This window comes from Artemia sp. Qi Xiang Cuo, chromosome 2 (genome assembly GCF_049724085.1).
Source record: "Artemia sp. Qi Xiang Cuo chromosome 2, ASM4972408v1, whole genome shotgun sequence".
NCBI classification, from domain to species: domain Eukaryota; kingdom Metazoa; phylum Arthropoda; class Branchiopoda; order Anostraca; family Artemiidae; genus Artemia; species Artemia sp. Qi Xiang Cuo.
Window position 1 is genome coordinate 8006635 of NC_142795.1, and position 26349 is coordinate 8032983.

Genomic DNA, 26349 nt, shown 5'->3' on the forward strand with positions numbered 1-26349 from the left:
ATTGATTCCAACCCTCCCCCCGGAAACATTGATCGTCTAAATAATCAGCAAGGGCATAGTTCTTATACTTTGAAACATTTTGAACAAGCTGGTTCTATAAAAATTTTGATCGATTAATTTGGGAAAAACATGTGCGTGAAAGGGGGCCTAGTTGCCCTCCATTTTTTTGGTCACTTTTAATTTCCGTTCCAATGAGCCCTCCCACGATATTCTAGGACCACTGGGTTGATACGATCACCCCTGGGAAAAAAAACAACAAAAAAACAAATAAACACGCATCCGTGATCTTTCTTCTGGCAAAAAAATCCAAAATTCCACATTTTTGTAGATAGGAGCTTGGAACCTATACAGTAGGGTCCTCTGATACGCTGAATATGATGGTGTGATTTTCATTAAGGTTCTATAACTTTTAGGGGGTCTTTCCCCCTTTTTTCGAAAAATCAGTCAAATTTTCTGAGGCGCATAACTTTTGATGGGTAGGACTAAAATTGATGACAGTTATAGATTTGAATTCAGCATTGAAATCTGATTCTTTTGATGTATCTATAACAAGGGTTATGGAAGAAAATAGTATTAAATAGCATTGAAATGAATTGAATGTCTTTGATAAATGAAAAACCTCTGGCAAGTATTTATTATGCTGTTATTATTATAATGGCAAAAGTCCTTTATCTATTGATTATATACATAGTATATAATCCTTGGTTTCGTGTGTGTCCAAAGTCCTTTGTGTTATCTCAGGTTAGATGGACATTGCCCTAAGAAACAACAAGGGCTATGGAAGAAAATTGTATTCAATAATATTGAAATGAGTTGATTGTCTTTGATAAATGAAAAACCTCTGGCAAGTATTTATTATGCTGTTATTATTATAATTGCCCAAGTCCTTTATGTATTGAATAAAAAAAACATTTTTTTTAACTGAAAGTAAGGAACGACGTTAAATAGAGTTTTTTTGTTGTTTAAAAAAAATAGAGTTGCGAGAAAGTCAAACTTTAGCGTAAAGAGCGAGGCGTTGAGGAGGGGACAGCCCCTTTCATATACGGAATAATTTCTGTTCGTTTTAAGTTTTAACGTCGTTCCTTACTTTCAGTTAAAAATACTGTTTGATTGATTATATACATAGTATATAATCCTTTGTGTCCAAACTCCTTTGTGTTATCTCAGGCTAGATGGACGTTGCCCTAAGAAACACAACAAGGGCTATGGAAGAAAATTGTATTAAATAGCATTGAAATGAATTGAATGTATTTGATAAATGGAAAACCACTGGCAAGTATTTATTATGCTGTTATTATTATAATTGCCAAAGTCCTTTATGTATTGATTATAAACATAGTATATAATCCTTTGTGTCCAGAGTCCTTTGTGTTATCTCGGGTTAGATGGACGTTGCCCTAAGAAACACAACAAGGGCTATGGAAGAAAATTGTATTAAATAGCATTGAAATGAATGTCTTTGATAAATAAAAAACCTCTGGCAAGTATTTATTATGCTGTTATTATTATAATTGCCAAAGTCCTTTAGGTATTGATTATAACTATAGTATATAATCCTTTGGGTCCAAAGTCCTTTGTGTTATCTCTGGTTAGATGGACATTGCCCTAAGAAACACAACAAGGACTATGAAAGAAAATTGTATTAAATAGCATTGAAATGAATTGAATGTCTTTGATACATGAAAAACCTCAGGTAAGTATTTATTATGCTTTTATTATTATAATTGCCAAAGTCCTATATATACATAGTATATAATCCTTTGTGTATTTTGTGTACAAAGTCCTTATTGTTATCTTAGGTTAGATGGACATTGTCCTAAGAAACACAGCAAGGGCTATGGAAGAAAATTGTATCAAATAGCATTGAAATGAATTAAATGTCTTTGATAAATGGAAAACCTCTGGCAAGTACTTATTATGCTGTTATTATTATAATTGTCAAAGTCCTTTATGTATTAATTATATACATAGTATATAATCCTTTGTGTCCTTTGTGTCGAAAGTCCTTTGTGTTATCTTAGGTTAGATGGACATTGCCCTAAGAAACACAACAAAGGCTATGGAAGAAAATTGTATTAAATAGCATTGAAATGAATTGAATGTCTTTAATAAATGAAAAACCTCTGGCAAGTATTTATTATGCTGTTATTATTAAAATTGCCAACGTCCTTTATATACATAGAATATAATCCTTTGTGTCCAAAGTCGTTTGTGTTGTCTCAGGTTAGATGGACATTGTCCTGAGAAACACAATAAGGGCTATGGAAGAAAATTGTATTCAATAGCAATGAAATGAATTGAATGTCTTTGATAAATGAAAAACCTCTGGCAAGTATTTATTATGCTGTTATTATTATGAATGCCAAAGTACTTTATGTATTGATTATATACATAGTATAAAATTCTTTGTTTCCTTTGTGTCCAAAGTCCTTTGTTTTATCTCAGTTTAGATGGACATTGTCCTAAGAAACACAACAAGGGCTATGGAAGAAAATTGTATTAAATAGCATTGAAATGAATTGAATGTCTTCCATAAATGAAAAACCTCTGGCTAGTATTTCTTGTGCTGTTATTATTATAATTGTCAAAGTCCTTTATATACACAGTATATAATTCTTTGTTTCCTTTGTGTCCAAAGTCCTTTGTTTTATCTCAGTTTAGATGGACATTGTCCTAAGAAACACAACAAGGGCTATGGAAGAAAATTGTATTAAATAGCATTGAAATGAATTGAATGTCTTCGATAAATGAAAAACCTCTGGCTAGTATTTCTTGTGCTGTTATTATTATAATTGCCAAAGTCCTTTATATACACAGTATATAATCCTTTGTGTCCTTTGTGTCCAAAGTCCTTTGTTTTATCTCAGGTTAGATGGACATTGTCCTAGGAAATACAATAAGGGCTATGGAAGAAAATTGTATTAAATAGCATTGAAATGAATTGAATGTCTTTGATAAATGAAAAACCTCTGGCAAGTATTTATTATTCTGTTATTATTATAATTTCCAAAGTCCTTTATGTATTGATTATATACATAGTATATAATCCTTTGCGACCAAAGTCCTTTGTGTTATCTCAGATGGACATTGCCCTAAGAAACACAACAAGGGCTATGGAAGAAAATTGTATTAAATAGCATTGAAATGAATTGAATGTCTTTAATAAATGAAAAACCTCTGGCAAGTATTTATTATGCTGTTATTATTATAATTGCCAACGTCCTTTATATACATAGTATATAATCCTTTGTGTCCTTTGTGTCCAAAGTCGTTTGTGTTGTCTCAGGTTAGATGGACATTGTCCTGAGAAACACAATAAGGGCTATGGAAGAAAATTGTATTCAATAGCAATGAAATGAATTGAATGTCTTTGATAAATGAAAAACCTCTGGCAAGTATTTATTATGCTGTTATTATTATGAATGCCAAAGTCCTTTATGTATTGATTATATACAGAGTATATAATTCTTTGTTTCCTTTGTGTCCAAAGTCCTTTGTTTTATCTCAGTTTAGATGGACATTGTCCTAAGAAACACAACAAGGGCTATGGAAGAAAATTGTATTAAATAGCATTGAAATGAATTGAATGTCTTTGATAAATGAAAAACCTCTGGCTAGTATTTATTGTGCTGTTATTATTGTAATTGCCAAAGTCCTTTATATAACCAGTATATAATCCTTTGTGTCCTTTGCGTCCAAAGTCCTTTGTGTTATCTCAGGTTAGATGGACATTGTCCTAAGAAACACAATAAGGGCTATGGAAGAAAGTTGTATTAAATAGCATTGAAATGAATTGAATGTTTTTGATAAATGAAAAACCTCTGCCAAGTATTTATTATTCTGTTATTATTATAGTTTCCAAAGTCCTTTATGTATTGTTTATATACATAGTATATAATCCTTTGTGTCCAAAGTCCTTTGTGTTATCTCAGATGGACATTGCCCTAAGAAACACAACAAGGGCTATGGAAGAAAATTGTATTAAATATCATTGAAATGAATTTAATGTCTTTGATAAATGAAAAACCTCTGGCTAGTATTTATTATGCTGTTATTATTATGAATGCCAAAGTCCTTTATGGATTGATTATATACATAGTATGTAATCGTTTTTGTCCTCTGCGTCCAAAATCCTTTGTGTTATCCCAGTTTAGATGGACATTGTCCTAAGAAACACAATAAGGGCTATGGAAGAAAATTGTATTCAATAGTATTGAAATGAATTGAATGTATTTGATAAATGAAAAACCTCTTGCAGTATTTATTATGCTGTTATTATTATGAATTCCAATGTCCTTTATGCATTGATTATATTCCATATTCATAATTCTGTATGCCAGAAGGTTAATTCAAGGAATTACTTTAAAGACTTAATTATTGAATTTAATCTCTTGTTGCTAACAGATTGGTGTATTTGTAGTCAACGGATGTTGAAGACTAGTTGCAGTTATTTTGGAAGTACTAGACTTATAAGCTTAAAAGAGTTTTTAAGTTTAATACACTCTTCAGTTTAACACTGAACACGTTTACAGGACAATTCCATTGCTGGACACACACTTGCTTGATCTTGCATGCATAGATATAGTAATAGAGCCAAGTTTCTTGTCAAAAGACATGAAAGGTTTCCTGTTCAGAAATCTTTTGTTGATTAATTTAAAAAAAAATTGAAAAAAATTGAAGTTATGTGTTTAGTGTATTCATAGCCTAACAGAATGTTTGTAACTCATTTAACGCTTAAGAGAAGAAGAAGAATTTTATTCTTTCTACCAAATAGACTTGCTAAAATGTCATTCACACCATCTAGAAATGAAAAAAGAAAATGCAGGAATTAAATTCGCATATTTTACATTGCTATAGTATCTGCTGAAAAATCACTACTGCATCACTAGGTTTAAAAAGTCACATTACCACAGCATTAACAGAGATACTAAATTTAGGCCTTTTGCCTATCAAAATACTGAAAAAATACCACCATTGCAGGTCAATTTGTTCAAAAGGTATTGACAAATCACTAATTTACTACTAATATATTAAGTTTTGTGCACATAAATTGCAGTATTATCGCAATAGACAGTAGATCCAAATAATTGTCTTTATTTTTTGCAGGTGTTGTCTATAATGTCACTTCTTACGTTGAATATCATCCAGGTGGAGCAGAAGAGTTACTTAGAGGAGCTGGAAAAGATGCCACAGATCTCTTCAATGAGGTAACTCTATCGTCAAGACATAATTATCATTGTTAATTTTAATTGATCTACTAATTAACCGAAGTGCCTGTCAGACAACATGCATAAAAAAATAACTGAAGTGTATACAGGTTTGTGAGAACCAGAGAAAATTTAGATTTTTTCCTTCACCCAAAACCAAACGTCCTTCTATCCCCCCTACCTAAAGAGAAAACTTTTCCTTAAAGTTCCAACTCAATCGCCAACGCATGAGATAGAACAGGGTATACTTACCCGGTTACTTGCTCATGACCTCTTAATGAAACCTAGTGACTGCATGCAATCTCTATAATGAAATATAATGTCTTGCCTTTAAGTAAAAGGCGCCTTCGACCACTTGGCAACGCTGCCTCTCATAACTATACATGTGAATCCGGGTTGCAGCAGTAGCCTGCAACCTAGTAAAAGACGATCAGTCCAATGCTAAGAAATATAAAAACCCAGAACTCCTAAAAATGAGGTTGATTGACTCCTCAACTACCCTCCTAATTCAAAAAAGAGTATTTCAAGAAACTACAGCTCCTTGCAATGAGTATCCCAATAAATTCATACACTACTTCACCTTTAGAAGAATCTTTCTTGGTTTGTAATTTCAGGTCTTTTCCAAGTAAGACATGCTTTTTCTATTCAGGAATAGAGTCGATTCATTGCTTGTCACTGAAAGAAGGATATAATGTCTTGCCTTTAAGTAAAAGAAAAAAAAACCTGATTTCTTATAAGTATCAAAAATTCCACTTACGTATCTATTCTCCGCTCCTTGGGAAAACTTCTGTTACCTGCTCTATAGGATCTATAGTAATCAGATCGTAGTTTTCACACTAGCCTATTGTATCACACATATACTGTATTATTATCATCATTTTACCCCTGTTCCAGTTACTTTTTCATGGATTTATCTCTTTTTTTTCAGTTATATTGTTAAATTGCCCCTTAAAGTTTGTCAAGGAATAGGATTTTATATTTCGTCTGTCTTCTTCTTCTGAAGATGCTGAGTTGTATCAATTCCAATCAATGTGAATGCACTTTGACTAGTTACGTATTCCTGCTTCATTTGGCCAATTTTGTCTGAGACAAACGAAGGCGCTACTTTAGGAGCTTGTTATCCAAAATCTTGTTTGTTTCATTCAGTTATCGGAATTATCGATGAAAAAGAAAATTTACACAATTTAGACCATCATTTGTAATCTTATATTTGACAATCTACTAGGCAATTAAAATGAGTGTTTGGCATTCATAATGAAAAGTTTATTTTTGATTAATTCTATGAAAATACTGATTTTCTATGAAACTATGAAACTACTGAATTCTATGAATTTATATGAAACTACTGAATTCTATGAAAATACTGATTTTCTATGAAACTACTGAATTCTATGAATTTATATGAAACTACTGAATTATATGAAAATGCTGATTTTCTATGAAACTATGAAACTACTGAATTCTATGAATTTATATGAAACTACTGAATTCTATGAATTTATATGAAACTACTGAATTCTATGAAAATACTGATTTTCTATGAAACTATGAAACTACTGAAGTCTATGAATTTATATGAAACTACTGAATTATATGAAAATGCTGATTTTCTATGAAACTATGAAACTACTGAATTCTATGAATTTATATGAAACTACTGAATTATATGAATTTATATGAAACTACTGAATTCTCTGAAAATACTGATTTTCTATGAAACTATGAAACTACTGAATTCTATGAATTTATATGAAACTACTGAATTCTATGAATTTATATGAAACTACTGAATTCTATGAAAATACTGATTTTCTATGAAACTATGAAACTACTGAATTCTATGAAAATACTATGAAAAATACTGATTTATGTCTCTAAAATTCTGAATTTATTTTATTTTGCTTTGTATAATTTTGTTTTAAGTTTAGGTAGTTAAGAGTTTATTTTTTAAGTACAATCAAAATCTGAATTTAACCATAATGTTATAATGACTATACGCTAGTGACAATACATGCATGATGACACTACAATTAGATAATTTAGCTCTGTAGTGAGATTAAACTATAACAAAAAACAAGTTTCTTTAACTGAAAGTAAGGAGCGACATTAAAACTTAAAACGAACAGAAATTATTCCTCATATGAAAGGGGCTGTCCCCTCCTCAACGCCTTGCTCTTTACGCTAAATTTTTTACTGTTTTAAGCAACAAAGTTGTGAGACAGAGTCAAACTTTAGCGTAAAGAGCGAGGCATTGAGGAGGGAACAGCCCCTTTTCTATACGGAATAATATCTGTTCGTTTTAATGTCGCTCCTTACTTTCAGTTAAAAAAACTTGTTTTTTAGTTTAATCTCTGAACGTTTTTGAATTAATGCAGGTTTGATTTTGACTCACCGTACATGAATAATTAAAACGAAATTTGCATATTAAGTTTACTTTTTTTGGCTTAATGGCTTTCTCGAAATTTTGATCTGATGTAACTTACGAATAACTTACGTAACGAACTTCTATATTTCGTATATTTTTATTACGTATATTAGGGGGATCACCCCCTAGTCAATTCCTCGCTCTTTACGCTAAAGTTCTAATTTTATTCCAATTCTTTCAGAATGATCCCTTCATCACAAAGGCCGTTAATTAGAATTAATGGCTCTGATGAAAGTACAAAAAAACTTAAGCGTAAAGAGCGAGGTATTGACTAGGGGACAAACCTAATCATATACGTAAATAATTTCTGTTCGTTTTAACTTTTGATGTTGCTCCTTACTTTCAGTTAAAAAATTGTTTTTTTTATATTTAATTTCTGATCTTTTTTTAAATAATGCTGGAAAATCCGGCGCCCCCTCTATAGCAATTTCCCTTACTCCATGGAAACTTCCCCCATGGAAATATCCTCCCACGTAACACCCGCCCCCCCCCCCAACAACCTGAAAAAATCCCCCTGAAAACTCCGGTATACTTCCCCATAACCAATACTATATGTAAACATTGGACAAAGTTCATAACTTGCGGACCTTCCCCAGGGGACTGTGGGGGATTATGTCATCCTCAAACACATAGTTATTGTATTTTTCAACCATGCTGAACAAAATGGTTATCTCAAAATTATGGTCAGGTGAGTTTGGGAAAAAATGGGCGTGGGAGGGAGCCTAGTTGCCCTCCATTTTTTTAGCCCTCCATTTTCATTTAAAAGGGCCCTAGAACTTGCCCTCCATTAATTTCCGTTCGAATGAGCCCTCCTGCGATATTTTAGAACCACTGGGTCGATAGGATCACCCCTGAAGATAGAAAAAAAAAAACAAAAAAATAAATAAATAAACACGCATCCGTGATCTTTCTTCTGGCAAAAAATACAAAATTCCACATTTTTGCACATAGGAGCTCGAAACTTCTACAGTAGGTTTCTCTGATACGCTGAATCTGTTTCACTCTTTTTTCAAAAATCAGGCAAATTTTCTCAGGCGCGTAACTTTTTATGAGTAATACTAAACTTGATGAAACCTATATATTTGAAATCAGCATAAAAAATCTGATTCTTTTGATGTATCTACTGGTATGAAAATTCCGTGTTTTAGAGTTTCGGTTACCATTGGGCCAGATCGCTTCTTACTTACAGTTCGTTACCACGAACTGTTTGACTGTCAATTAAAGAACTCAAATGTCGTGACAATAAGATTACTATTCATGACTAATTTTTGACTATCAGATTGTCATGAAATTATTGCAATTGCCGATGATAAATAACATTCTGGAAAGCAGTCTGGAAAAAGGACTTTTACCCAGGAGAGGCCAGGATAGGAACTTCAAAAGTTGATGACCTTTTTAGGAGATTCTAAGAAACTTGGTCAGCATTCTTGGCATTCCATTACATGGCATTCCAATTGTAAATGTTAATAGACACTTCTGAAACACATGCTGATCATCTCTAGTCTAGAATATAAACGCGTGAACAATGGATATATATTCTGGAATTTAGTCTCTTTTTTTAGAATTGGAGAAATTATCTCTTAGAATTCTGTTTTGTTGTAAGTAAATTACGTATAGACTAAGTCATAATCCATTTCAAAATTTTAAATTGTGTGCCTTCCAAATATTTTTATATTTTAGTTTTAGGGAAGCATATTTAGGGAAGCCTTATATATATATATATATATATATATATATATATATATATATATATATATATATATATATATATATATATATATATATATATATATATATATATATATATATATATATATATATATATATATATATATATATATATATATATATATATATATATATATATATATATATATATATATATATATATATATATATATATATATATATATATATATATATATAAATATATATAAAAATATATATATATATATATATATATATATATATATATATATATATATATATATATATATATATATATATATATATATATATATATATATATATATATATATATATTAGTAGCGGGAAATCGGCGGCTTCACTGCCGGTCCCGAGCATGGCTACACGACAGGTTTTTATATGTTGGTTGTCATTCTCGCTTGTCTTCTAATCGCGGCTGTAACTTTCAGGTAATGAGAGATCCCCTAAGTTAGAGGATTGCAAGGTGATCGTCAACAGCTTTACTAGGTCCAAATAGAATGTTTGCTATATAAAGGTGGTTCAAAATTACTTTCAGAGGTTTGTGATGAATGTGCTGCTAAATTGATTTTGTGATAAAAATTGTCCAGCTAGATTGAAGTTGAAAATATTACGATTATCGATGGTTCAATCATCGCTTACGTTGAATCAAGCTATAGCAAAACTTGAGTTCAAGTTTTGGCTTTGTTTGTGTAACTCTTTAGAGAACGAGTGACGTCCTATAAAAGGTCAAACTAAATCATTTGGAATTTGTTGAGATGGCAATGTAATTCGACCAAGCAAATAGGAACCTCCAAATGAATCACCATTGTTGACTACTCTTTCCTCGGGGAAATGGAAGACTCCATAGTGAATCCATACAACCCTGAAGGGTCCCAACGACTTTTAATTAACACTTGCGTAGTTTACTCCATCTTTATAGGTTTGTCCTGGGTTTTCTGGCACAGTTTGTTGTCAAAGATTGTGATGGCGTTTTTCTTCTAATGGAATATTTGTTGCTACTTCACTTTCAGTTTTGATTCGTCCTGATTCTCGCTGTCGCTTCTCTTCTAACAGCACAGTTATTTATTCTTCACTTTGTTTTTGACACGTTCTGATAGTCACCTCCGCGTGTCTGCTAACCGGATAACTCTTTGTTCTTCACTTTTCTTCCGACTCTTCCTGATTCTCGCTGTCGCTTATAATTCTCAATGACGCTAATCTTCTAACCGAATGTTTCTTTGCCCTCTAACCATATATTTCTTTGTTCTTCATTCTGATTTGTTTTTCACTTTCATTTCAAGAAAAGCAATCAGCGCTATCTATCACTAGTAAAATCAATTAGCTAGATATAAAAACCTAAATAAAAAGGGTTGTCTTTATTTCAGTTATGCCCTTTTTACTTCTGCTTTACATTGAGCCAAAGATTAAATGAACAAATATTTATGGGTCAAAGGGAATAGTTTGCGTACTTTCGTTCATTTTTTTCCCTGTTGACTTAGCTCGTGATAAGCAGATTAACCCAGCCGTAACTGTTTTATGATACAGATAAAGAGTTACAAACAATGGAATATGACTGCTTTTAAAAAGTTTCAAGGTTGATTGGATTGAAATGAAAAGTTTCGTAAATTGAAATTAAGCTGGTTTTGAATTTCTACGTTGTTTTGGGTATCAACGCTGTGATTGGTAGGGGGTTTCTAATTCCTTGCACGCTCACTTTTAGCGTCCCATTTTTTTTTTTTGTCCTGACCTGGTAGATTCTCGGGGGAGCATGGGAACCTCGAGGGAATTATTCTAGAAGGCTTGCCATGGTAAAATATTTTTCATGCAAAGATTTTTAATATTAAGGTTTATTTCCTTTGAAGCAAACGATTTTGTAGTAGTCTACAGTTGTAACTTGGCCAAAATGACAAGGTACTTGCGCTTCTGACACTTCCTGATTCTCGCTGTTGCTTATAATTCTCAATGCCGCTAATCTTCTAACCGAATATTTGTTTGCCCTCTAACCATATATTTCTTTGTTCTTCATTCTGATTTGTTTTTCACTTTCATTTTTGACTCGTTGCAATTCTCGCGCTGCTTATTTTTTAACTGCATATTTCTTTGTTCTTCGATTTCGGTTTTGAATGGTTGCAATTGTCGTTTTTGCAAGCATTCTAACCACATATTTCTTTGTTCTTCATTTTCGTTTATCATCACTTCAATAATTTTTTCAATGTCCTTTGCCTTAGCTGCTCGAATTGGTCTTGTAACATTTGATGGTTTTGCTAGATTGCTCATTTTCACCCATGAATTTACATTTTTCAGGTCGTTCTCTTGATCCTCTCTCATTCGGTGATCCTGTTTGTTTGTTTTGAGCAATTCTTAACTTACGTTTTTGTCCTATGGAACCGCTTAAAACTCCTTCTTAGTTCTTCAATTTCATTTTTGAGTCTTTCTGACTCTCGTTGTTACATGTCTTGTAATCTCATATTTATTTATTCTTTGCTTTCGCTTTTGAATCTTTCTTTCGCTGCCGCTAATCTTTTAAACGCATATTTCTTTACCCTTCACTTTTGTTTTCGCTCGTTTTAATTGTCGTTTTTGCAAGTATTCTAACCGCAAATTTCTTTGCTCTTCATTTTCGTCTATCATAACATCAGATATTATTTCAGTGCCCTTTGCACTAGCTGCATGGATTGGTCTTGTCACATTTGATGATCTATGAGGTTCATTTTCACCCATTGTGAATTTGCACTTTACAGGTCGTCTTCTTCATATTGTCTTATTTGATGGTCCAGTTTGTTCATTTTGAGGAATTTTTAATTTACATTTTGTCCCCTAGATTTTGTGTAACTGCTCAAAACGCCTTCTGTAAGTAGACTCATTACACTTGTTATTTTATACTTAGCTTGTCTATCTTGTACTTTTGAATGCATTGTATATTCTAAAAATGACGAGAAAGTTCATGGGGTGGAATTGGTGTAGTTTATGCTCTCGAAGTTTGCTCATAAATATGACGTCACTCATATGAATTTTTTTTCCAAAATTAAGGCTCTTAATGAATTTCTCAAACTCGTAAACTATCTAGATTTTTTTTTAGGCCAGAAAATCCCGAGGTGCCAATTTTCCAAAAACAATATGAAATCGTTTTTGAGAAAAAAAATTATACATGCATACATACATGAATATAAAATGATTGCTCATTTAAAGAAATAAGATATGATCTTACTTTTATCGACTATAGAATCATCCATATTCTGATGACTGTTTTGTAATTGCTAATTTTTTCTCCTTCTTAGGTACATAGATGGGTTAACATTGAATCCATGCTTTCAAAATGTGTTGTTGGAAAGCTGATGCCATCCTTCATTAAACCAGTATTACCTTCAGTAATGAATTTGAAGAAAGGTGCTGTGAAACAAATTTCAAAACCAGGTTTGTATGAATTACAGTATCTTTTAAAGTTTTTTTCTTAGTAGTATACTCTTTACCATATTCTGGGCCACTGAGAGCCATAAATTGACTTGGGGTACCCTTATAAAGGGAAATTTACGGGTCCAAGGACGATTGAAAGAAAAAGAAGAAGAACAAATAAGCATATAACTCGACTGTATCTCAACAAACCGTCCTCAGTGTTGGAAAATGAAAAAAAAATATCAAAAATAATTAAAATGAAAGCATATTATAAATAAAAATAAAACAATATGTACAATTACTACTCCAAGTAAAAATCTATGTAGGAGGATGATTCTATGCAATTTGGCTATCTAGGCAAAAACCCGAAGTAACAAACGTATATCAACCAGCCGCTCCTATCATAACAAAAAGAGAGAGGACTCCTTGTTGTTATACAGGCGAAATATTCGCTTGTTTGTTCTTCTATTTGTTCCTAATTGCTTTTGACCTGTTTCTTTCAAGATTCGCTTCTTTAGTTTTATCATGTTAGTTTTAGTTTAGTAGGGAGGAATTAAAATGGGTAATATCGGTAAGAGGAAATTTTATAGCATTTGGAGACAGGAGAAAATATTTAGGGAAGATTAGGTCGGAGGCTGGTCCCTATTTTTGTCCGATGTGTGGGGACGAAAATGATGATTTAATTAATTTTGATGTTTACTCGTATGTAAGAAGTTAAGAGGTTTGAGAGAGAAAATTTTTCCGGGGTGGGTCAAAAGGGAGGAATGTGTGGGTAATATATTAGGAGATAGAAATTTTCTGGGGATAAAAATTTGGGAAGGTTTATTGGACTAGGCATGGAGTATAGAGACCATTTTTTTAGACTTATTTCTTACTTTGTTTTGTTTATAATAAGGATTAGAACCTGGCGCCGCGCCAATGAGGGAAGACCGGCGGCGGCGGGGCCAAAACGGCGTGCCGCTGCCGCGCCGTCGGTAAGATGTCGGCGGCGCGCCGCCAGCGCGATTAATTTTGACCGCAGACTTTAATGTTTTCATCAATCTTTCTCAAATCACAGCTTAAATTTACAACAGATTCGAGCCTATTCGAGAGTTCAAAACTTCACAAGTCGCTGGATGGAAACTGGTATTCTTTGTTATTCATCAGGAGAAGTAGAAATCTGGTAGAAACGAAATGGCTGTGGCGTTTCAGAACCCTTGCATAGTACGAGTAGTTGAAGTATCTATTAGCTATGTATTCTTAACATAAACAATTATCAACATTAGTAGTTTTTTTCATCGAGCATTACTACATACAAAACTTCAAATACCGTATCACAAAAATTCGTCAGTTATCTGGGTAAAACCTTTGAATATATCTTTGAACTTAGAAGCTTAATTTTTTCATAATGCCCTTTGCCTATATCTGTTTTATCACCTTTAAAACAGTTGAAATGGGCGACTTTGATATTGATTGTTTTTTTTTGCTCTTTTGGATTCCTAAAAAGCCTTAAAGTATTAAAAACTGGTTTTTAATAACAATTTTAAAAAAATGCATTTAAATTTTTTTTGTGGCTTCTTTATATAATATATGTCATGTAGGCTAAGGCTGAACTGCTGCTTTTTTATTGATTTTGGCTGCTCTTTTGGATATTATTCATTTTTTCTTTTGGGGATTCGTTCCAAATTATAAACTCATAAATACCTAATATCAGTCAAATTATAAACTGCATCTAAAAGGAGTATTTTTATCAAATTGAAAAATACATGATGAACGCTTCACATGAGAACACTTCAAGTACAATGAAACAAAAACACTTAATGGTTTATTCGGTATGAAGAAAAATGAAGTGCCAGCTATTTTCTTAGGTAAAAAATGAAAAGCTCATCCATTCTAAATGTAATTAAGTGAAATAATATGCAGACTGAAGTAGCTCCAGGAAGATGTTGAGATTTTCTTCCTAGTTCGTCCCTTTTAATCCAAGCAAAATGTAATAGGACACTTAGTATCAGTTCTTGAGTTTAAGCTTTGATTTCCAAATGCTCACAAAAATTACCAAATTTAAGAAAGTCGCAACAATAAGTCACCTTTGGTCAAGATGCTCAAAGACTCCTCTTTGATCCTCAAAGCTTCGCTGTGGTCATATCCCTGGAAATCTCCAAAGAGTTTCTTCTTGAAATAGCTTTCAAGCGTAGTTAGGGGTATTTAGCCTTTTTTGCTTTTCTTCAAAGCTTTGAAAAAAGTGTTATAATATTCCAAATGTTACATTTGTTATATTCGTGCATGTTTTTGGTAATCATTTGTGGGGTGATCGAATTTTTGAAACCACTGTAGATACGTAAGACCGTTGCAAGATCTAGTACCCTGAGGTCATAAGACTGTCAAAGACTCCTCCTTGAACCTTACAAATTGAAAGCTTTTATTATGACCTGGCCTTTTAATGTAACTTGGGCACTGGACCAAGGGCGCCATTGTTACTCGAGCGCAATGTTAGGTGGGGATGTCAATATCGCTTTCGTCACACCAATTCGTTTTAGTGTGAATCTGCCTGGTACTTATGAATGAATGTTTTCAAAGTTAACCCGTTTCATCAATAAGAAAAAAAGGGGTGGACGCTTATGTCCCTTTCCCTTTGGACGATAAAAATATACAAGTGCTGTATCAAAAATAACTCACGAAAATCTTGTTAATTTTTGTCAACTTTTCAACTTTTTGGCATCCCCGCTTTTAATACAAAACAATCAAGGTACTATCACTTAAATATAATAACTCCCTATGCCCCCCCCCTCTGGATACCATCTTGATAGGATACTGTCTCTGCTTTAAATAAAAAAAATAATAAACTTATTGACATCCCTGCTTTCCAAAAAAAAAAAATCGAGGTATTATTATTTAAATATGATAGCTCACTACCCCCCCACCCCCTCTGGATACCACCTTGATAGGATGCCGTCTCTGCTTTAAATTAAAAAAAAATAACTTTTTGGTATCTCTGCTTTCAATAAAAAAATTTTGAGATTTTATAATTTAAATGTAATACCTCCATACCCCCCCCCCCTTGGATACAACCTTGATAGGATATTGTCTCAGAATTACATTAGAAAAGCAATTCACTTAATAATTAACTAGGTCACTATATGGTTCAAAAAAACACGCAAAAAACTTTAAGCAGCTTATTGTTCCTTGAAAAAAAAAATTAAAATTACGAGTAAAGGCGTGCATAGACAACAAAAAAAATGTCAAAATTATTCAGATATACCTCAAATTATTGGAAAACTGACTCACAGATTCGCCGGGGCATTCAATAAGATTCAAATAATCTAAATAAAAGGGAGTACACACAAAAGCCAAATTAGACCAGTAGCTTATGAGAAATCGCAAAATACCCAAGACAATGAACAAGTCCCAATGGGGGGCCCTGGGTCTATCAAAATATTTCAATGGTTTCCCAGGGAATTTGATATCATTTTCTATGTATCCACTTTAAATGAAAATAAATAATTATCTTTTTGGCTTCCCTGCTTTCAAAAAAAAATAATGAGGTATTATCATTTAAAAATGATAGCCAACTACCCCCCCCCCCCCTATAGGCAATAACTTGCAATTTATTTATGAATCATATTTTTAGGGTAACTTCCGTTTCAATCTTTAATTCCCCAACCTTGTACATAGCTTAGTCTATAGCTGAATTTTGTCTCAATATAAGGGTTGTTTTTTTTTGGGGGGGGGGGGGAAATGTTTCAGAAAGAAGATTGTATTTTCTATCAGGAGTTCAACAATCGAGTATTAAACATTAAGAAAATCTTATCTAAAAACAGCAAAAAAAAAATTCTGCAAACTTACAATTCAGCTGTAGAAACAATCTGTCGGCTGTCAGTTTCAAAATCCAACTGAAGGCTGAAGCTGTATAGTAGTGAATACGTTCTATAATTCTATTCAACTTGAAAATAAAATTCTTGACTACGAATGATCTAAGAAATAGCGATTGGGAAACTGCATTCGAAATGATTTAAACTCATTTCATAAACACGATACTTTTTTTGTCAACATATGAAGAACTGTGTATATTGCAATATTTGCAATTGCATATTGTATTTGTCTGGTTTTTATGCAAAGTAACAAAAGAGACGAAAATTAACGAACAAGAGAGTAGTGAAGAATTATGGTATGCAAAGTAATATTTGGCAGGGAAAGTCACTGGTGATAAATCGCTAGGGGTGGCACCGTGATTGCGTGATTTTCGGGGAATTAAATTTTTCTTTCGGGGAAATACCCGAAAATTCGGTATTGCAGTGCAAGCCCCGCTTTATTTTTAATCAGGAAAATCGAAATACTAAACCACATGAGAAGGAAAAGCGCCGACTTTGCGGTTGACGCAAAATTAATTTAAAGTCGACCGAACGCTGCGTCTGCTGGCAGCGGCGCGCCTGTGGCGTCCCCGCGGCGCTGCGACACTTCGGCAGTGGTTGACCGGGCCTCTCGTCGGTGGCGTTCTGTCGATCTGCCGGCGCGGCGCCGGGGTCTAATAAGGATGTTTTCATTTATTATTTTTGAAGTGTATTGTGTATTAACCATGGCCCAGTGCAAACCACGTAACCAGTGCAAATGAATATCACAGTCATAGCAGCAACTTTGGGTATTCTAAGCATAGAGCTGCACGCAATGTCTCCCCAAACATATCTTGCATTTGAATTTTTTGGTTGTATACCATAATGTAAATATTCCAAAAGTTTGTGTGCTGGTACTTGTAATTTTGAATTTTCTCTTGAATAGAAAAGAACAATCATGAAAAATATTAAAACAAAAAAGATTTGGTAATAAATTAAAAAAAAATAACTTGTAACGACAATTTCTGCATACAAAAAAAAGAAAAGAAGACTGAATAAGAATGAAAATGTTGCTCGTCCACTTTTGAAGAATCGAACCCTGGAATTTTGCCCAAAGGGTCTTTTTGTCGTGAACCATATAATATGCAACTAATATAGAATCAAGCACGTTTGTCTGCTTATTCATGCTAAATAAGTGGCAAGCTCAGAGCTGGCCGCAGTTTACACAAAAGTAAGAATTTTCTTCTTCTTCTTCTTCTTCTTCACAACACTGGCTGAAACGAAAAACACTAAAAGTAAGCATCTAGTTTACATTAGCACAGGTATTCACGTAACCTTGTATTAAAGTCAATAAAGGCTAATTTTCCCTTCGATTGTGGGGATAATGTCTTTGTCAAATGTTACTAGTTGTAGACAATTATGTTTTTTTATGTATAAGCTGTGTTCAAATTCCACGAGGAGTATAAGTTTTATTTGAGTGTTGACTCGCCAGGTGCAAGGCACAGGGTGTTTTTTTCACAGTTATAAAATGTTTGGAAGAATAGGAAGATAAGTCTGCAAACCAAGATTAGAATATTAGAAGCTACAGTGAGGACAGTAGTCAAATATTGCTCTGAAGCACGGACGCTCCGAAAAGCGGATGAAGATTTGCTGGATGTTTTCCAGAAAAATTGCTTAAGGATAGTTTTGGGTACCTGGGTGACTGACCGTATTTCAAACAATAGGCTATACGAAAAATGTGGTTCAATATCGCTCTCTAGCGCTACAATGAAAGAAAGGAGGGCACGTTGTGTGGATGAAGGATGACAGATTGCCGAAGATTGTCCTTTTCGGCCAACCGTCTAGGGCTAAACGGAAAGCAGGACGTCCACGTCTGGGGTGGTAGGACGCCATAAAGAAAGATTCAAAGGAAATGGAAACTTCGTGGGAGGGTGTAAAAAGGGAGCGTGTGTAGCTGTGTTGGCCTCAGGCGGCTTGGTGCTGCGGTGAGTTGTTAGTAGTAGTAGTAGTAGTATTACAATCATGGTGAGAAAAAACGGGTTTTGATGAACTGCAGTTCTCGCTGACTTTTATACCATGCCTTATGTGTATATCTGTATATATTCTCTCTGTACCTGTTCTTCTCTTACTTCCCCTTTTTTCTACCACTTCTTTTGGGTATTCTTTTTCTCAATTTATTTTCTATTTGGGTGTGTATGAACGTTTTTGATTTCAAATGACGCAAGATGTTTTTGACAGGAAATGGAGTGCAAGTGCCACGTCCTGCTGCAAAACCACTGCCAACCTTTGATTGGTTCCAGACGTCTGACATTGTTAGTCTTTGTGTATACACTAGAACATTGAACATCCAACCGTTTGATGTTGCCTTTGATCTTACTCCAATAACTTTCACTGGGTACATAAACACCTCTACAGGTGTGTTTAAAATAAATTTGAGCTTTTCTGATAAAGTTGTTCCAGAGTGTATTCCAAAAATACTTGTTAGAACTGGAAAAGTTGAGTTTGTTATTCCCAAATGTAAGAAACAACTTTGGTCAAGCTATGGTAAAGCTGATATACATCACTGCCAAATTTTGGATAATCAAGTATGGATTAAGTCAAAATTAATACACCGAGAAAAGTTGAACCACAACACTTGGAGGTTATCATTACAGCTTGATGATAGTTTTAAATTTAACGTCCCTGTCGGTGGTCACGTCTCTCTAAAAATAGACGAAAAAATATCAGCAAAATATACACCAGTAATATCATCAATTTTCGAGTCAGAATCTGTCCCAGATATGGGCAATAAACTTCATTTTATCATAAAAGTGTATCCAAAGGGGAAATTTACCTCTCGACTGAAAGATATTGAAGTAGATCAAGCGGTGATGGTTAGTCTGCCAGAGTCACCATTTAATATTCGAAAAATAGAAGGATTCCAGAAACTGGTCTGTCTTGCTGCTGGAACTGGCATTACTCCAATGATTCGACTTGTAAGGGAAGCATTAGAAAGGGATAGCTTTAAGTAAGTGATTTTTTCCAGTATTTCCAAATAAAGATATAGGAATTTATTTTTCTTGCTCTGAATTCCGATTGTAATATATGGTTATGTCCTTTTTTGGTATAAAACTTGGTTCAATCCAATATTTTGCCCACTTTTTCTAGGTAGTGACCACCACTTGATCATTACTGCTTACTTTCAATCCTCCTTTTGCTCTTTTTTCATAGATTTATGGCCACTTTTTCTAGGTAGTGACCACCACTTGATCATTACTGCTTACTTTCAATCCTCATTTTGCTCTTTTTTCATAGATTTATGGCCACTTTTTCTAGGTAGTGACCACCACTTGATCATTACTGCTTACTTTCAATCCTCCTTTTGCTCTTTTTTCATAGATTTATGGCCACTTTTTCTAGGTAGTGACCACCACTTGATCATTACTGCTTACTTTCAATCCTCATTTTGCTCTTTTTTCATAGATTTATGGCCACTTTTTCTAGGTAGTGACCACCACTTGATCATTACTGCTTACTTTCAATCCTCCTTTTGCTCTTTTTTCATAGATTTATTGCAAAAGAACAACAAAGTTAAAGGATTAACAAAGCTGATTAACAAAACTCTGAGTTTCAACTTCCATCCGTTTTTCTTCTCAATCTTAAAAAGAAAAAAAATCTGCTTAGTAAAAAAAAAAAAAAAAAAAAAAAAAAAAAAAAAAATATACTAACATTTTTTTTAAAGTCCTCTTGGGAAGCGCCATGGCCCTTGTTTGGGTACACGTGTCGAGAAACAAGCCAGCCAACCATGCTACGGTATTCCTGGCAAGCGACATGTTTTTGATGATGGTGGTCCAGCCGAAAAATCAACAAGTCATATTACTATGAAATTCTTCAACAGTCATAAATAGTTATAGCCGGAATTGACTATTGGCTGTTGAAATGTAAAATTAGCCAAACAAGAAGCTATTCAGGCTGTCATGGTTTATCAGATCAGTAAATTCGGTATAGACATGCTAAGATCTTCTGAGATTTCCTGACAACTCTACTTTTTCTATTCTGGAGAAGATGGTAACTACAGACTCCTTGGTATTGGCTTCATAATGAACCAGAGAACCAGCAACCCACTTCTGAAATGGGATACATTTTCCCCTAGATTTGCCAGAATTGGACTAAAGTTGCAAAGAAATCAGGCATTCTGTTCGTCTGAACCATGGCGAAATGTGAAAAGGCACAGTTTTGTGGTGTACAGAAAGCACCAAGTACACACAGCAACTGCAAGATTTACCAAATTCTCAAAAAAATCGACAGGCAAGACAATAAAAGTGTTCAAAGCAGTCAAATACAGATAATGTAGCCTCTAGCTGTCTCAAGAAACACTTACTCAGATAGAAGGACTGCTGTCCAATATTCCTCATCCCTTTCCATGAGAGTCCCTTTGCCTTAGTGCTCCAAAATATTCCTAGTGATTCTAAGCGGGACGTTTTGTCTAGATTCGAACCATCAGCGAGCCAATTATAGGTACTCATGAGAAAGAAAACTCAACTTTATCTAAAAAAAAGAAGAAAAGCAATCAGCGCTATCTATCACTAGTAAAATCAATGAGCTAGATATGAAAACCTCTTAAAAAGGATTGTCTTTATTTCAGTTATGCCCTTTTTACTTCTGCTTTACATTGAGCCCAAGATTAAATGAACAAATATTTATGGGTCAAAGGGAATAGTTTGCGTACTTTTGTTCATTTTTTTTTCCTGTTGACTTAGCTCGTGATAAGCAGATTAACCCAGCCATAACTGTTTTATGATACAGATAAGAGTTAAAAACAATGGAATCTGACTGCTTTAAAAAGTTTCAAGGTTGATTGGATTGAAATGAAAAGTTTTGTAAATTGAACTTAAGCTTGTTTTGAATTTTTAAGTTGTTTTTGGTATCGACGCAGTGATTGGTACGGGGTTTCTAATTCCTTACACGCTCACTTTAATCAATCATAGTTTTGTTTATAATTAGCGTCCTGTTTTTTTTTTTTTGTCCTGACCTGGTAGATTCTCCTGGGAGCAAGGGGATCTCCAGGGAATTATTCCAGAAGGCTCGCCATGTTAAAATATTTTTATGCAAAGATTTTCAATATTAAGATTTATTTCCTTTGAAACAAGGGATTTTGTAGTAGTCTACAGTTGTAACTTGGCCAAAAGGACAAGGTACTTACACACGGGATTTATTTGTTTCAGATATAACCATTCACCAAGCCAGAATTATGATGTTACTTAGACTCCTTCTTAGAGAATGATCTAAATTTTCTTGAAAAATAAGGAAATTTTCCCTTTTTCAACGATTTTCAACACCCTTTTCAATCTAAAAAAAATTTGAAAAGCACGTTTCAAAATTGATGATGTTTTTGTTGGTTTTTAATCTTGGTTAGTAATAAACACCATCACAAACAGCAACACATTTTCAGGCTTCGAGCAGTTGTAGCGTGAACTAACTTGGTTCTATGAAAAATATGGTATTTAACTTACGCCCGCCATTTACCCGTGCAGCCATTTAAACGTTTGCCTCTCAATTACTTGGACTATATACCTACATGGGGGTTTACCTGCTCACGCATTGCCATGGTTTTCTGTGTTATCGGGTTTCTTTTCAGGTAATACATCTATGACTTGTTGTCACTAAAAGGTGGATATACGCTTCCAACGAATAGTGTGCAACAAAAACTCGCTCCAAAACTTCGGAAAAGAGAGTTCAAGTCACCTTGAAAGAAACCGTCTAAAACATTAAATATAATAGTGAGCACGAAGGATGTTGAGAAGCAAAGTTTCAAAATACTAACACAGTGGATAAAGAGGCACAAAACACAACATGCTTTTGTGAGCAAAGTGGCTCATTTTGGAAATGTTTCAGGTGAACCCCTTGGTTTCAGGCACGACGACATGTTTATCCAATGTCTATATGATCTGATGTTTATCTGTTTATCTGATGAAAATTGATGATGTTTTTGTTGGTTTTTAATCTTGGTTAGCAACAAACACCATCACAAACAGTAACACATTTTTAGGCTTTTGAGCAGTTGTGAACTAACTTGGTTCTATGAAAAATATGGTATTTTGAACTGGGACAGTTTAAGTGACATCTTTTGATTTTACTGCCTTCATTATCTGATTATAAAAGCCATATAATCCGTCACCAGTTTTGCTTGGAATGTGTTCTAGCTTTGTTTGGTAGTAGTATTCATTGACAGTGTTGTATTGTACATTTTTGATTATGCTTACTACACTTTTTTGTAAATATTATCCACATTTTGGCTGAAAACTTCTGTGTCATTTTGAAAGTAAATTGGGTTTCAAAAAGTCTTATGAGTTTGATTTCTAGGGAAGTTAAGATAATTTTCTGGAACCGTACCGAAGCCGATATGCTATTAAATGAAGAGTTCACTCTGCTGGCAACGCAGGACCCCAGGTAAGTTTATCCTTTAGCATTTACATGAAATTGTGTTCAAGTATACCTTCTACAGGAGTGGAAATAAGTTACGGCTCATAGATCAAGTGGTTGAATCCCACTTAATGTATATTATGAATGAGAAGCTTAGTTGAACCTCAAGTTGAACTGAGACCAGATTGAAAATTATTTCTTAGACGACAATGCCTTTCCATTTAAAATTGAAACGAATATCTGTTAATAAGGCGGTAAAATTCTTTATGAGAGTGAAATATATATATATATAAAAAAACAACAAAAAAACAAATAAAAACACAATTTTAATAACAAAAGTCCGAATATTTCGGCTTCATATCTAGAAGCTTTTATCAAGGGGAAAAAATATATATATTATAAAACTAGCTAAAACAAATCTTAAAAAAAATAAAGAAAACACTTTTTTATACAAAAGAAATGCATTTTTGACGAAAATTACCCGAAAAAGTATTTTTTTTAAAATGTAGGGATGGGTCCAAAAAAATCTGTGTGGGAGTGTAGCACCGCTTCCATTCTTAAATCATGATTATCCTTTTAATATTATTTTGTTCTTGTCTTGCGTTGGGGCTACGAAAAAACAATCACACTCTTCAAAGCTATTAGGTTTTTAGGTCCCTCTGTTGCTATAAAACTAGTAAATATTTGCAAAATGAAAAGGAAGAAAATGACAAAATTAGTTTGAATTGGTTAGAAAAAAACATCCAAAATTAGAAAAAAAAATGCGCATCATTACATTTTCACTTAATATTTCTACATAAATACTCGCATTTCTTATATTAGACTAAGCTCATCCAAACAAAAGACCTTGAGAACAGCCACTAACAATAAAAAAGACATTTTTCTACTGTATTAAAGATCATAAAGATTGACAGTGTGTTGATACCATTTTATCATGAACGTCGCTACAAACAAAAACTCATGAGATGATCGCTTGAAGTAAGATGGCGCTTACTGTATATATTGTGGTAACGTAGCTGCTTATTTTCACAGAATACAATTCTCGTGTTAAAAACACTGAGAAAAAAGGATATATGAATTATTATTTTTCACCTATCCAGGAAAACAGTATACGTGCCATCATTTTTTCAAGCTAAACACAAAAATATCTTTTTGTGTCTCCAAATGGATAGTATAAATTAAACTGAATTTTTCAACAAAGATTATTCAAAGGATACACTTACGGCAAACACAAGTGTCTCTGGCATCTAAAGGAATCAGTGAGATCTGGTGACGTAGGCAACGACAAGTTGGACGCTACTATACGTAAAATTTTGACACGACAGAGCCAGTGTAGTTTCCAACTTACTCCTAATATTTTCTACTGTTTTGCATAATCATTAGTAATGATAGTTTCAACCCTTTGGGGAAGACGGATTGGAAAATCTTTCCTAACGACAAAGGGGAAGGGGGTCAAAGGGAGAATAAATTGCGTTTTATTGTCATTATTTTTCAATTCCTTCAGGCGTCGGTCTGATCTTTGAGTGGGAGGAGGGGGGGGGGGGTTATTCTGTTGAATGCAAAGATTGTCCATCATAGAATAGAACTCAGCTTCTTACTACCACAAACATTGTAGTTGCCACCGAAAGCAATTATGTTACAATTAAGATTATTGTTACCCCCGTAATTGCCACTAAGACTGGAAATTTACTCACCCTTTTTTCTATAGAACTGGAAAATATTCCTCTTATGTTTGTTTATGACGAACAATATTTATAAGTGTGTTTGCCGTGAAAAAATTTTTGGCGGTCTCAGAGTCTTGACCAAATTGCTAATAGCCTAATAGCACAGAATGCCTGCGAGTACGGAATTTTATTTGAAAAATAACTAATTACTGGGTTTTTCTGATTATTAAATTACTCTAACAACAATATGTCCTCCGATAGTTTATGAGCGGCAAATACAAATTAATGAATATCAGAAACTACCTGACCATTCCTGTTTCACTTGGACTTTAATAACCGAAGACAATATAACCTTCCTCCTTTTTTGCGTATCAAGAATCAATTTTAATCGCTGCAGTATCTGAATCTTTTTTTTTAGTTTCGATCGTAAAAATTCGTTTGTAACCCAGCATATTCTGGTTATACATAATTTATTTCCGTTGAAATTCGTTTAGAAGTCTTGCTACTTGAAAAACCTAATTTTACAAGTAAGATATTATTAACCACCTCATACCCACCCCTTAATAAGCTTTATTTAACAGGTAACCAAGCATACTAGGTCATGCCGTAAGTTTATGCATGCCAATGTGCAACTGTTTTAATGTTTAGAATAGGTTGAAAAAAAAGCACATTTTTTTCAATTTTTATTTTAATGACAATCTCCAAATCCGTTTGTATCGATCATAAAAATCTGTTTGTAACCCAGCATATTCTAGTTATACATCATTTATTTCCTTTGAAATTCGTTTAGAAGTCTTGCTACTTGAAAAACCTAATTTTACGAGTAAGACCACTTCATACCCACCCCTTAATAGCTTTATTTAACACATAACCAAGCATACTATGTCATACCGTAAGTTTATGCATGCCAATGTGCAACTGTTTTAATGTTCAGAATAGGCAATTATTTTTATTTTGATGACAATCTCTGTTGATAATTATTTCTTGAAAGATTGTAATGACTCTGAAGAAATTTTTACAAAATAGCACCCATAACATTCCTCGAAACAAATTCAAGGATCCTCCCAATGGACAGATTAATAAAATGAAAATATTAGCATTAGATACCAGTTGTGGATCCACTTTTTAAGTATCATATTCGTATATTTTTACATTGCACACACATTTTTTCAACCCCTCCCCCATAAGTGCAATCCAAAGTGACACCATTATATTTCTTATTTTACGCTATATTTAAAAATTATTTCCTCTTCTGAAAATGTTTCCTGCCGCTGAGTTGGATCTAGGGGGTTGGAGGGATAAAGTGCCCCAGACAGAACGCCAGGTGAGCGGCAAAACAAGTTAGAGATAAAAGTTGTAATAAAAACTTCCTTCAAAAAAGAAATAATTTAAAATATGAAAGTATCTGATTTCCTATACATGACTACGTGAGTAATTTGTCAAGCAAAATTACACGTTTTTAGAAGCTTCTGGCCTCTCCCTCCTGTTTCCTATTGTCTCCCTCCCTCTCTCGTCAAAATTAAATTTTCGTTACCAAAATTAATTTTTCAATCAGAGACCCGCTTTTATTTGTAACCATAAGTACATGCAACCATTGGAGGAAAATGGGCATTAGATCGTTTAGGCTTGGGGTTTAGCTGTTTTAACGAAAATGCATGGTTAGACCCAAATAATTAATTTTGTTACATTTCGGCATTTTTGACAGACATGCTCCTTAGGAGATCTTCAATGGGAGTACGCCTTTC

The 26349-nt window shown here is 33.6% G+C and overlaps 1 protein-coding gene across 1 annotated transcript in view; it reads left to right on the forward strand.

Moving 5' to 3' along the window:
* Positions 1 to 26349, forward strand: part of LOC148954864 (cytochrome b5 reductase 4) — a 68714-nt gene that overhangs the window by 32276 nt on the left and 10089 nt on the right. The window contains exons 3-6 of the mRNA XM_089098964.1: positions 5107 to 5207; positions 12618 to 12753; positions 18777 to 19545; positions 22881 to 22967. Of these exons, the coding sequence (XP_088955090.1) occupies positions 5107 to 5207; positions 12618 to 12753; positions 18777 to 19545; positions 22881 to 22967 (1093 nt within the window). The remainder of the gene's footprint in view (positions 1 to 5106; positions 5208 to 12617; positions 12754 to 18776; positions 19546 to 22880; positions 22968 to 26349) is intronic.